Source organism: Varanus komodoensis, unplaced genomic scaffold, assembly GCF_004798865.1.
Source record: "Varanus komodoensis strain SLA01 unplaced genomic scaffold, ASM479886v1 scaffold25, whole genome shotgun sequence".
NCBI classification, from domain to species: Eukaryota; Metazoa; Chordata; class Lepidosauria; order Squamata; family Varanidae; genus Varanus; species Varanus komodoensis.
In genome coordinates this window covers 12,934,390-12,947,383 of record NW_025335661.1, presented here as the reverse complement: position 1 = coordinate 12,947,383, position 12,994 = coordinate 12,934,390, and the positions used below count along the sequence as shown (strand labels likewise).

At 43.8% G+C, this 12,994-nt stretch overlaps 1 protein-coding gene across 2 annotated transcripts in view; it reads left to right on the top strand.

Annotated features, from left to right (window-relative positions):
- Window positions 1-4,441: 4,441 nt before the first annotated feature.
- Window positions 4,442-12,994, top strand: part of LOC123024845 (glutathione hydrolase-like YwrD proenzyme) — a 41,290-nt gene continuing 32,737 nt past the window's right edge. For both annotated transcript variants that reach the window (XM_044433024.1, XM_044433023.1), the window contains exons 1-3: window positions 4,442-4,743; window positions 8,048-8,201; window positions 11,340-11,493. In XM_044433024.1, coding sequence (XP_044288959.1) covers window positions 4,524-4,743; window positions 8,048-8,201; window positions 11,340-11,493 — 528 coding nt within the window. In that variant the 5' untranslated portion in view covers window positions 4,442-4,523. The remainder of the gene's footprint in view (window positions 4,744-8,047; window positions 8,202-11,339; window positions 11,494-12,994) is intronic.

Genomic DNA, 12,994 nt, shown 5'->3' with positions numbered 1-12,994 from the left:
CTCTGCAGTTATAAAATTCCACACCTTTTTAACTGTCACAGAACAAGATTAATTTGGAAGAAAGGGGTATAGCAGGATGATTGATCATTTTGATTTGCTCCAATTCCTTTTGCCAATATCTTGAACGTAGCTACAAGATCATCATATATGTTTTCAAAATCACATCTAATTTCTAAGCACATTTCTAATCTCATCTTTCTTAACAAGGGTTATTTCCCTATTTATGTAAGTGTTGAATCTACCTTTGTCTGCTCAAAATCTTATATGTAACTGAAGGAAGCATTTCAAGAAATGGTCACATTTTTGCCATCTTATTAGTCTATTCTTCCTCAGCCAATTTCATGAATATAAGGGTAAAATCCTAGGCATGTTTAGCCAGAAAAAGTTTTACAATTCTTAGTATTCTCCATCCTAGCCGGGGAACGTCTGCAGTTGCAGCATTCCCCTGCCCCCCATCCAAACAGGTATAACACTGCATCCTAAGAAGAATCCTGCTGGATTGGACCAAAGATTTATCTAGCCCAGCATATTTTTCGCATGGTGACCAGCTAGATGACCAATAGGAAGTGTATAAACAGGACATGAGGGCAATAACCTCCTCCCATTGTTTTAACTTAGTGACTGCATCCTGGTGGTAGTACATTGCCATCATGACTTGCAGCTGCAAGCTGAGATTCCTCCTTTTTGCTGTCAAAAGCCACACACTGTTTACTTTGCAAAATATTCTTTATTGTTCCCAAGGACAAATTACCCAGAACAAATCTCTGTGCAGGGACAGAACACTCTGCTGAACTCAGTCTAGTGTTTACCTCCAGAAACTCCCCTTATGAACATGTCTGGGTGCCATTTCCTCCTGGAGGGGCTTTCTGAAAGCAAGCATGCCTCCTCCCCATGCTCCAATCTTGAGTCTCTGATGCCTTTGCCTTTATGGGAATGCCTGGTCTCAATCTGAGAAACCATCACTCCTAGCCTCCCCTCCCACCAGCTGTACCTCTTGATTCCCAGGACCTGCCTGCACTGTTGAATAATCTGGCCTTGAGATAAGCATGTCCACTTCCTCCATCTCAGATGGACTGGACTCAAGCCTTGTTCTGCCAGGTTTTTTTTTTTTTTTTGCTGATTCATACTTGATCTTAAGTTTTTTAGGGGGCAATTCAATAGGTCTATCCTAGATACATGCAAACCTTTGAACTCTCAGTCTTACATGCATGCAGTTGCCTGCATAAGGTGTGGTAGTGATCCGGTGCATTTTATCTAGATGGCCAAAAGCGGGCATCAAGATAAAATACTGGAGAGGGGGAGGAAAGAAATCTGGATGCTGATAGGAAATGTGTAGGTAGACAGCCCCAGGTCCCTCCTTTTCTCACCCTGTTACTTCTCTCTCTCTCTCCAAGGCAAGAGGCAGCCAGTCCAGGTTCTTTCTGTACCAGCCACAAGAAGGGTGGGGCAGGGCCTTGGCCTTCAGAGTCCCAGCAGTGATGTTGTCAGGCCTCAGTGCTGAGATTCCAAAGAATCCTATGGCCTACCCTAGATGATGTCAGAGCCAGAGGATTGCAGCCTTCATTATTGTGGTTTTTATTGCTGAATGTCTTGAGTAGTGTTGATAAAATACAGGCAAGAGGAAAATGTCTTTAATAATTTAAAGCCTTAGATACAAATAATTAACTTGTATTATTTATCTGTTATCCTGATTTCCCTTTATTCATGATATAGATCAGTTTTCTGCATCATAGGGCATAAGGTAGGAATCTTTCTGGGTTTTTGATCTAGTAAAATGATGTGTCCTATCTTATCACCCTTATGAAGACATCTGAAAAGAATGTAACAGCAGGACAGAGACCAAGTGGTCACCCAAGTGTAAAATGCTTCCAGAGCCTCTCTCTGTTCAACTTTTCCATACCATATGTTATAAAAAAAGAAGCCTATTTCATGATTTTAGTTCATGAATTGCATGCATGATATATCCTATAAGATGCTACATGTGCACATATGGATCTACATTCATTCACATGCACTGTTGGTTTAATAGATAGCAATAACGTACATTTTTCCTAAAATGAAAAAGCACACACACCTAACTTTAGGAAACAGAAAGCTGCCTTATATGGAACCGGACAATATGTCCATCTAGACTAGTATGGCCCGCACTAACTTTGCCACACTGGGTGACCTACAGATATTTGCGTGACAACTCCTACCATTCCTAACCATTAGCCATGCTGGCGGAGGCTGTCCAAAACAGCTGGAGGGCACCAGGATGGGGAAGGCAGATGTACAATGACTGGTGGCATTCTCGGCATTTCAGACACAGCCCTCCCAGAAATGCGGGGAATTGATGCCAGGACCTTCTACATGCCAAGCAAGGTACTCTGTCACTGACAGTTGTGCCCCTTCTCTTATACCTTAACACAGTTTGAGCTACATTATTCAGCCTTCCAAGTGCAGATGAACTGTACTAGTTTCATGCTGGAGGGCACCATAGCTCAATGGTAGGAAGTACACGATTTGCACGCATCAGGGGAGGTGTGTGTCCCAGACTGGCATCTGCAGTTCGGTCTGGGACAGGCTGCTGTCTAAAACCCTGCCCACCAGTTAACGTACCCCAGCGTCTCCCTAGCTTGGTGCCTGCCAATTGTGATTTCACTTCCTATCAGGCCCAGCCAGTGGCAGCAAATGCAGCATGTTGTTCAAAACATCTGGAGGGCACCAGTTTGGGTAAAGCTCGATATACCATTGATCTCCCACAGTGTAAGTCCATTTGTTCTATTCCGTGAATGGCTTGAGTAACTACTTAATGAGCAGCACTTCCCATTCCCAGGCAGACATTTGCCCATGGCCTTCTTGTTGCATATACTGATAGTTACCTCTGAAATGTATACCTTTCTTGTGACATAACCCAAGGCCCCTAGGCATAGGACCTATAGCGCCTAGAGCCACAGGATTTTTCAGAAAAAGTAATTCGGAACAACTCTGGCAGCAGAGCCAGGAATCCTTCTGCCACACTGTGCTTAACTACTTCTGTGGGTTTAGAAAATGACCTTGCAAAGGGGGTTTGGGCAGGGAGGGAAGACCAGCACCCTCAAGCTAGGAAATTTCCTAGCACCACCTCAGCCTCCTTCCCACTTGCTCAAAGTTTGCACGCGGCAGCCAAAATTGTCTGATGGCTTTGCAGGCTGGGAAGAGCACTGAGTGGGAGAAGCATAGACGGTCCCGTAGGACTGTGCTCTTTATCAGACACAGGGGCGCAGGCACAGACAAGTCCCTTAAATGCAGGGTGGGCAATATGTGGGCTCTCCAGACTTTCACCTGCAATTCCCATCAGCTCCAGCCCGCATAGCCAAAGGTGAGGCATAACAGCTTCTGGAAGTCCCCACGTTCCCCATCTCAGCCCTTGCGACCAACAACGAGTAAGTAAGTTTCTGGCATGAACTCGCAGGGCTTCTGTCACCAGGCGCATAAAGTGCCTCCTCCCTTCTGAGTACGTCAGCACTCTGGGCATCTGCCGGTACCACGAAAGCCTCGATACCGAGTCGAGCTCTCCGGAGTCACGCGAGAAGAGCACGGCACTCGCGTCACTTCGGGCTTCCCCGAGGGAGCCGCCGCTTTCTCCGAAGCGCCTGCCGCGGTGCCGAAGGTAGGAGGGGCGCCCCCCGGGCTGAAGGCGCGCGTGCGCGGTGCGCGCGTCTGCGGCGCCCCGGGGGACGGGGATGCGCCTCTCACGTCCCCTCTCGCTCGGTTTTGCCTTTCTCGTGCGGGAGCCTCGTTCCCTTCGAAGTGGCTGGCGCGTTACGTGCCAACGCAGCTCTTATAGTTGTACGTACAGGAAACCTCAGGGTCGACCTCTGGGAAGTTAGAAGGGACTCGCGGAGGAGACTTCGGCCAGGTTGCGCCGTGCCTGGAGCGCCGTTTGCTGCCGCTGCTGTATCCCTCGCACCTAAAGAGAGATGCTTCTCTTTGAATTGCAGGTAAAGCAGCAGCAGCAGCAGCTCCTCCACGACCCTACCCCGAGGGCTACCCTGGATGTTAAGCAATAGATGTTTGAAATTTGAGTTTATTTGAAACTGGACAGGATGATGCTCAAACAACGCTGGAAGCGACTGAGGTTTTGGCCTCGGTGGCAAGCGAAGCCTGAGGATGTTGCTCTCAGACGCACACAAGCAAAGCCGTGGTTCCTTCTCCGAGGCAGCGCAGCCAGCTCTTTTTATAAAAGGCAGGTTTTTGGTTTCAGCCATTAATACGTTCCCAGTCCAGACAAGGAAGATATCTTTCTTGCGGGCGGGGTGAGAGCCCCCTGGACAAATAGTTTACCCCTCCCTTCCCACCTCCAGAAAACTACACTCCCCTTTTAGCATTGGTTAAATTACGGGTGTTTGATTTTAAGACTGATCTAAAAGAGCCCCGATTCATTTACCAAACCAGAGCAGATACCACAACATGATACAAATATATTTAAGCAATGTTGGCTGCAACTGATTCAAAACAATAGAAATCACTTATATTCAAAATCTATCAGTGGAAGATTTATGTGGTTTAGTTGGCATCTCATGATTTTGGGATTTCATTTGGCTTTCTGTATTCAGGTTCCACTTTCAATGTGTGCATGTTTTTTGTGTGTGTGCAGGTTGCATACTGCTGTTCTCAAAATGACATCACAGCTTAAATTCTGCTCTCGGAGATCTCCAGTGGTTTGCACCAATGGTTGCGTTGCATCAAGCCAGCCTCTTGCAACAAACATTGGCCTTGGTAATTGGTTTCATTGTTCCTGTAATAGGGGCTAGAACCCAGAGGTGGGTTGATTCCAGACTTTGGGTAGTGCCCTATTGTATCTGTGTGTTTGTGGGACCCATTGTTCATAGGGATTTGACATTTCCAAAATTACCCAAAACAGGACAGGCCAGCAGAACTCATAGAAGTCACCTCTGCTGATCTGCCCCATTCTGTAAATTAACATCTCTGTTTATTTCTGGGGTTATTGTTAGAAGGGGCAAAGTCCTGTTGTGAGTTCTACAAGCATAGCTGAGGTGGGGCAGGGCTGTTGGATTATTGTCCTATCTTAGTAATGTTCTCTTTCTGTGTGGCTAATATGTAGCACAATCCTATATTGATGATGTGCTGGATGAGGGGCCATAGGATTTGATAGAATCCGCATGGCACCAATGGAACACAAGATACAGTTACACTGTTACAAATGTGCAGGCTAAGCACAGCTGGAAGGGCCGTTCCTCCTGTAAAGATGGGTTAGTGGAATGGCCGAAACAGGGTGGAGTGTGTGTGCAGAAGGTGGGCAATCTGAGAGAGAGCGCTTCATGCCATAACCTATACGCTATCAATCACCATTCATTCCCCATTTGCACACCAAACCAGTTGGAAAAAAATGCCTTTTACCAACTTCAGGGGTGGTGGGCAAAAAAAAAAAAAAAAAAAGGCCACTGAAGCCACATCACTACAATAGTTATATGATGTAACACAACTTTATTTTATTTTATTTTATTTATTTAGCGGACTTATATGCCGCCCCATTCGCCTAAGCCTTGGGGTGGCTTACAAATAAATAAATATCATTAATGCAATAAAATGCAGTTGTAGACATCCTGACCAAAGTTGTTAAAATCAATAAATAAAATCAACAATTAAAATGCCATTTAAATAAAAAGGTATTGGCCTGGCGCCGAAAAGCAATTAACGACGGCGCCAGGCGGACATCTCTGGGGAGCGCATTCCAGAGGTTGGGCGCCACTGCAGAGAAAGCCCTCCTCCGGGTAATCACCCTCCTAATGTTCTTCACGGAGGGCTCCCGGAGAAGGGCCTCTGCCGCCGATCTCAAGGGGCGGGAGGGCACATATGGACGTAAGCGCTCCTTTAGATAACCAGGACCCAAGCCGTTAAGGGCTTTATAGGTCATAACCAACACCTTGAATTGGGCCTAGACTTCAATTGGGAGCCAGTGGAGCTGACGGAGAACTGGAGCTATGTGAGCACAATGCCCAGTCCCCGTCAGCAACCTGGCAGCTCTGTTTTGCACCAATTGAAGTATCCGGACCATCTTCAAGGGCAGCCCCACATAGAGCGCGTTACAGAAGTCTAGTTGGGAAGTGACCAACACGTGTGTCACTGTCGCCAGGCAGTCGTTCTCCAGGTAGGGATGCATCTGGTGAATCAGCTGAAGCTGAAAGAAAGCGCTCCTCACCACCACTGCTACTTGAGCTTCCAGCGAAAGCTCTGGATCGAGGAGCGCTCCCAAGCTGCGGACCTTGTTCTTCAGAGGGAGTGCAACCCCATTCAGGACAAGGTCAAGGTCCCCTTCCCCGAAGCCCGAACCACCTACCAACAGGACCTCCGTCTTGTCTGGATTGAGCTTCAGTTTATTGGCCCTCATCCAGCCCGTTACCTTGGCCAGGCACCGGTTCAGTACAGCCACTGCCTCACCTGGATTGGTGGAAAATGAGAGGTAGAGCTGGGTATCATCAGCGCGATATATTATAAACATGTGTATAATCTAAGTCAAGCTCAATCATAGCACTGCACTACCAGTACATACACCAGCTTTTATTTTGTTGATGTATTCTTAATTGTGTTTTAATGCAAATTTTATTTGTGATTGCAAGTTAGGATATTTTACCCCAACATATAGCACTCTATAATTGCTTGCACTGAACCTCATTTACCATTTTAATTGCATTTCTTTCAGTTTGGAGAGATCCTTCTGGAGCTCTTCACAATTCCAGGTTGTTCTCATTTCCTGGATAATTTGGTGCTCTCAGTGAACTATGCCACCTCACTGTTAACTCCTAATTCATTTATGACAAAGTCAAAAAGCACTTGTCCCAAGACAGATTCTTTTGAGATTCTGCTATTTAAATCACTTCACTGAGAGAATTGACCATCCATTCCTACACTATATTTACTTTTCTTTAAAAAAGGTACTGATAAGAGAGGGACCTTTTCCTGTTCCGTGACAGAAAAAATTTCTCAAGATTCTTTGTCAAAAGACCTTTGGAAGTCTAGTAGCCTAAGTTTAATGGATTAGCCACATCTGGATCCTTACTGAGACTCTCAAAGAAATTTAAAAGATCACTGAGGTAGGACGTAAGCAACCTCATTTGAAATCAGGGCATACTTACCATTTTTTCTTCAGAGGTTATCTCATCTCTAACTGTTGTCCTACAAATTACGCTCACTGGCTGCAATCCATACAAACGAGCAAACCAAGAGATTAAAAGACACAAAGAACATTTAATCATATATCTTCCAGGTTAGAAAAAAATATTCATTATTAATTAGAAAGAAATATTCATTATTCATTCATAGATATACAGTATCATTTTTGACCTTGAATAATATAGTCCTGCACTTCCTCAGCCCATTTCATGGGTGGAGAACATTAATTCTATGTGTAACATTCATTTTACTTTGCCCATTTTTTGATATCAGTTGACTAGAGTTTATTGTGACATGCTTGTATCTTGTGTGACTTCTCTATATATAGCAACTATTTTATTTATTCACATTCTGAATTCTTAATTATGCATCTTTAATGCTTTATGCTTATTCAATTTTCAGTTTCTTTACATTTCATAAAAATACATTTTGTTCTGAAGGAGCAAGGTAGCAATGTCTGAGAAACTATCAACCTGTAGGAATTTTAATAAAACTGAATCAACTCTTCTCCCAAATATCATGAGAGTTAGATATCTGAGCAACTTATTCGATATTCCCTATCTGGGATTTGCTTATTTCGCTCTTGGAAAGATAAGCTTGGAAATTAGCTCAAACTAGTGCTTCCAGGGCAAGACAAGTGGAGCTTGTTGCGTTCCAGAACTGCTAGTTTGGGTAACTTCTGGTTTTGCAGTCAAACACCTGCTCTCTTTACTGCAAGGACCATGTGGGTACTGCCCCTTCATTCCCATGGCTTCCTTCAGTACTGAGGATTCTGTGAACTGAAATGCATGCCACTGTTTTGCAAGTAGTTACCACTTTGTGACCCATGCCCTGCCCCTGGAAAAGGCTACTGTCAATGGCTTGATAAGCTTCCCTGTTGGCATTACAGATATTTTAAAGAAAGGCGGCAATGCTGCAGATGCTGCTGTGGCTGTGGCAGCTGTTTTAAATGCTACTGAACCATGCAGCACTGGTCTAGGTGGAGACTGTTTCTGCCTCTACTATAATGCTAGGACCAAGAAGGTCCATGGTCTCAATGGAAGGTAAGTTCCAAAGAAAAGGTTCAAGAGTTGCATTCTTTTATTTACTGGGGATTTCAATGGTGCAATGGTGGTAATTCATACCGTCAACTTTTTCTTCTGTTTAATTTCTGTTTGTTCCTTTTTTAAAATTTTTGCTGCTGATACATGAACCAGGGAAAATAGGAGGGCACAAATAACTCCTCTATGAGTTGATGCTAGGCTGTTGGATGAAAAGATGTAACTGCCTTTTTTATGCTCAGTGTGTTGCTGAAGGTAATGTCATTGACTATTGTAGGAACTGGAATGCTGAACTAGGGCTGCAATCCTATGTGTACTTTCTTTGAAGAAAGTCCCACTGAATGCAAAGGGATTTACTTCTGAGTAGACATGCATAGAATAGCAGTGCAGAAGGACCTTTGGGTTAACCTAAAAAGAAGAGTCTTTTCTATGTTCTTACTGGAAAACCAGATTTCTAAGATAGCACATAGCCTGCAAGATAGGCAGAAATAATTATAAAAGCAATCCTAGAAATTATGCCTGAACTATTTATTGTGAGAAAAATGGATTAGAGGATGCATCATGTGCCGCTGTGGTAAATCAGGTGTTACAATGAGGAGAAACATCTTTTCCATAGATCAGCTCTTGTTCACAACCAGTGAAGTCAAAGCACAGGTAGGACTTCAGCCCTAGAATTCCAGGTTGAAGCCCAGCTTTCTGCTCACTGCATCACCCTGGCAACCATGGGATATGATAGCTGGGAGCAGATGAAAGGTAGTTTTTTTCCAGGGGTTTTCTTTCTCTGTCTTTCTGTAGATTTTGTTGCACAACCATTAGGTGGCAATGTGATATAGAAGGATTACATAAATACACAAATGTTTAATCCTACCTTTTCCAAATAATAACATACTTTCCTCTATCTTAAAATAAAATCCCTCTGACAAATGGTTGCAAAGAATGGGTGAAGTCCTGAAGGATTACCACATATTAAGCACTGACAAACTATCATGAATCACAAATAAGTGACTTCTGTAGCTCTGTGTTTCTCATTAGCATTTCATACATGTAACAGTGCTCTTTTTAGTGGTACTGTTTGGGGTTGCTGCAGTTATCACAAACCTGTTTCTGTTACATACAAACAGCTTTTGTTCAGTATATGTGTGTGCATAATGTTACTTTCATCAATTTTTAAATTAAGCTTGATAAGGATATTTCTGTGCAAATATCCTGGTGGCAGAGAGGTTGCAGTTCTGGTTTCACTTGGGGAAAGTTTTTGTTTTAATTAGGAAATCTGGGTCTAATTAAATTCTCATTTTTGTTCTGATTTTCTACCATTTGAGTTCTATTCAACACTTCCCTACTGCAGGAAAATAGTTGTTCTCCCACAGTAGGTCTGTTGTGAATGTGAATAGAAAGATGCTATAAACAGCTAGTGTTGAGTCCTGGTGCTCTTCAGTTCCTGTTGCCGCAGTTGAAGGGCAATGGCAGGACATGCGATAACTGCTGTATCTGATTTCCTTTCCTGAACACTTTACAAAGAAACAGGAAACAATTTCAAATGCAACATTTCAGCTTGTTTCCAGGGTTTCCACAGCATGCACCAAGTACCGTAAGGAAAATAAAATTAAAGGCTCTTTTACTATGAAAATTATTCTGTTATTCAGTGCAATGGTTTCTTATATAAACATTAAAACAGGAACGACATAGACCAGATGAGTCAGAAATCAAGTTTGGTTAAGAAAAACAAAACCAAGAAGTAGGGAAGGAGGCTTGGGAACTGCCAGTGACAGAAGTCCTTTCCCTACTGATCTGCAGTCTATAGAAGAGGAATGCTAACTCAAAGATCATTCTTTTTTTCTAAGAAGCAACATGGCAGCAACCTAGGATGTTGGGTTTTGTGTGTATGTGTGGGGAGATGCATGCTATGTAGCCAAATAGAATCCCACCACTTTTCTGGCAAGGCTTCAGTGGTTTTAACAAGCACATATGTACTGATTGCTTTTCCACTTCACTTCATCTGGGTGAGAATGCAGGTCATTCACAGACAGAAGGAAAATTGATGAATTCCAAACACAGTGCTGGAGGAGAGCCTAGACTGACAGAAAGATTAACAAGTGGGACATACAACAAAGCAAGCTTGAGCTTTCCCTCGGAGCAAAAATGCCCAAACTGAACTCGTTACACTTTGGGCACATCATGAGAAGGCAAGACTCACTGGAGAACCCAATCATGTTAGGGAAAGTCAAAGGCAGAAGAAGAAATGGAAGATCAAGTATGCAATGGATGGGCTCCATGAAGGAAGCCACAACCTTGAATTTGCAAGAGCTGAGCAGGGCATTTTGGAGTGCATTCAGTTACAGAGGCTCCATAGGTCAGGGAAGACTTGATAGCAAGTTACAGCAACAATACCCTATCTGTGAAGAATCTCCAGGCCTGTTGCTCAACAAATAGTCAGTAAAAGGCTAGGATTCCCAGGTTCAAAGTGCTGTAGTGATGAAGATTCTACAACAGGTACAGCATTCTCTTCTGTGTAACTTTTAAAGGGACAGGAGCCCTCCCAGGGTCTGGCCCTAGAAGAATTAAAAGTTTAGCGACACATTTCAATGCTGAATCAATAACAGGGTGTTTCAAGGCAGGGATTTTATTGCACAATTATCTTGCCCCATGTGCAGAATTTCAGTGTGTGTGTGTGTGTGGGGGGGCTTTGCCTCTCCCTTGTTACCTTCCCATGGTTTTCCACAACTTATTCAGTCATTGTATTTCTTACCACATTAAGGTAGGGAAAGATGGAATAGCTGCACCATATCTTTTGAGTTGCAGTGCTAGGACACATCCTTTTGGAAGCAGTCCAACATGTTGCGATTAAGGAACAAAATGGACAATTTAAAGTAGATTGATTGGTTGATGTGATCACTAAGTGTTGCCAGAAAATGGATTGTGGATTTGCTTTGCAAGTTTATAAATCAGTTAGTGAAATGTCATAACTGCCATGGATGTTGCCCATATAATTTCAGGTTGCTACCTGGTTTGTCAGAGTTGATGCAATGTGGCACCAAGCTAGCTGCGATGCTACTGTCTTCTTTTTAAATCAAGTGGATGTTGTTGTTGCTTGCTTGTTACATACATCCGTTGCTTACATGTGGATGCCTGTTTACTTTGCAGTGGTCGATCTCCATGCTCCCTAAGCCTTGAACTACTGAAAGAACATGGCTTCAGCGAGGAGAATGCTCCACCTCTGCTGCATGCATATAATGTCACTGTACCGGGTGCTGCAGCTGGCTGGTGTGATACAGTCTCACTATATGGCAGCAAAAAGGTGAGGCCCAACTGACTATCTGGTTCAAAAGTGCATTATCTGGGAATGGTGTCATCTTTACGGTTGAAAAAGCACCATCACCATAAAGCCACCATTTAAAAGAGCTGAATGTGCAAATTGGTTATTTGTTCAGAATTTCTTCCGCTCCTTCTAAGCTCAGAGACGGGCAAGAAGAAGGTCACACCATACATCTCCTTCTGTTGCCTGAATGCTAGAAAACTTACTCAGCATCACCTAGCGGCTGCTGCAAAATGGTCAGGCTGCTTGCATGTTTGTTTATTTATGAATTACATTTATATCCCACCTTTCCTCCGTGCATGACCCTGCACACCATTTTATCCTCACAGCAACCCTGTTTATGTTGTGCTAAGAATCAGTGACAGCCCAAGGTCAACAGTGAGTTCCATGAGTGAATGGGGATGAACCCAGGTTTCCCTCCACTCTTACTATTACACCGTACTGGTTCTAAAGTTTCTATTGTATTTTCAGGTTTATCTTCACAATCCTAGGTGGCGGGGGTGGGCGAATATATGTGTGTTTAAATGAAAGTTAAGTTTCTCAAGATGCTGTTTTCTGTGCTCATTACTAGGCTTCTAAGTGTGATGATTTTGCAAGGAAAACATGAATATGCTATGTCTGGATATTTGCCAGCACGCAAATAAGTGGATAAGAGAGATCTTGTTATGTACTGACCTGGCATTCAACAACAACAACACCAGGGCCCCAAAACCTGTTGAATTCATGGCAGACCAATGTTATGAGTTTCAAGGACAAAATTGCTTGTATCCACTCTGACTTGGATGGCACAGTTACTGCAGTACTGCCTTTGGAGGTGTCCAGTGTGCTGTCTGGTCCGTCTTTGATAGATGAGTTTCTGCCTTTGTGGCCTGATGATGTGGACAAGATGCTTGGCCTAGTTCAGCCTACCACTTGCTTGTTTGATCCTTGCCCATTTTATTGGAAGACTGAGGGAGGGAACCCACACCTGGGTCCTGGAGGCTGTAAATGGGTGAGAGGATGGTGCCAGGTGTTGAAAATGGCCGTGGTTACAACACTCCTAAAAAAATCAAATCTGGACCTGGGTGATGTGACTAATTATAGACCAATAGCAATTTCTGAGCAAGGTGATTGACTGGGTGGTGGCTAGGCAGCTCCAAGGTCTCTTGGGAGACATGGATTATCTCGATCCATCTCAGTCAGGTTTCAGGTCTGGCTTTGGGACTGAGACTGCCTTGGTTGCTCTGTGGGATGATCTTTGCTGTGAGAGAGATGAGGAGTGCAACCCTGTTGATTTTTCTGGCCCTCTCAGCAGTTTTCAGTATCATTGATCATAGTATCCTTCTGGAGCAGTTAGCCAGGTTGGGAGTCAGAAGCACCACATTGTGCTGGCTTTGCTCCTACCTGGTGACTGTCTCCAGATAGTCGTGCTGGGGGATTATTGCTCTGTGTCTTCTGTTGGATTATATTTCCTTTCCGTTCCTTGAGACTCCTGGAGCATTCC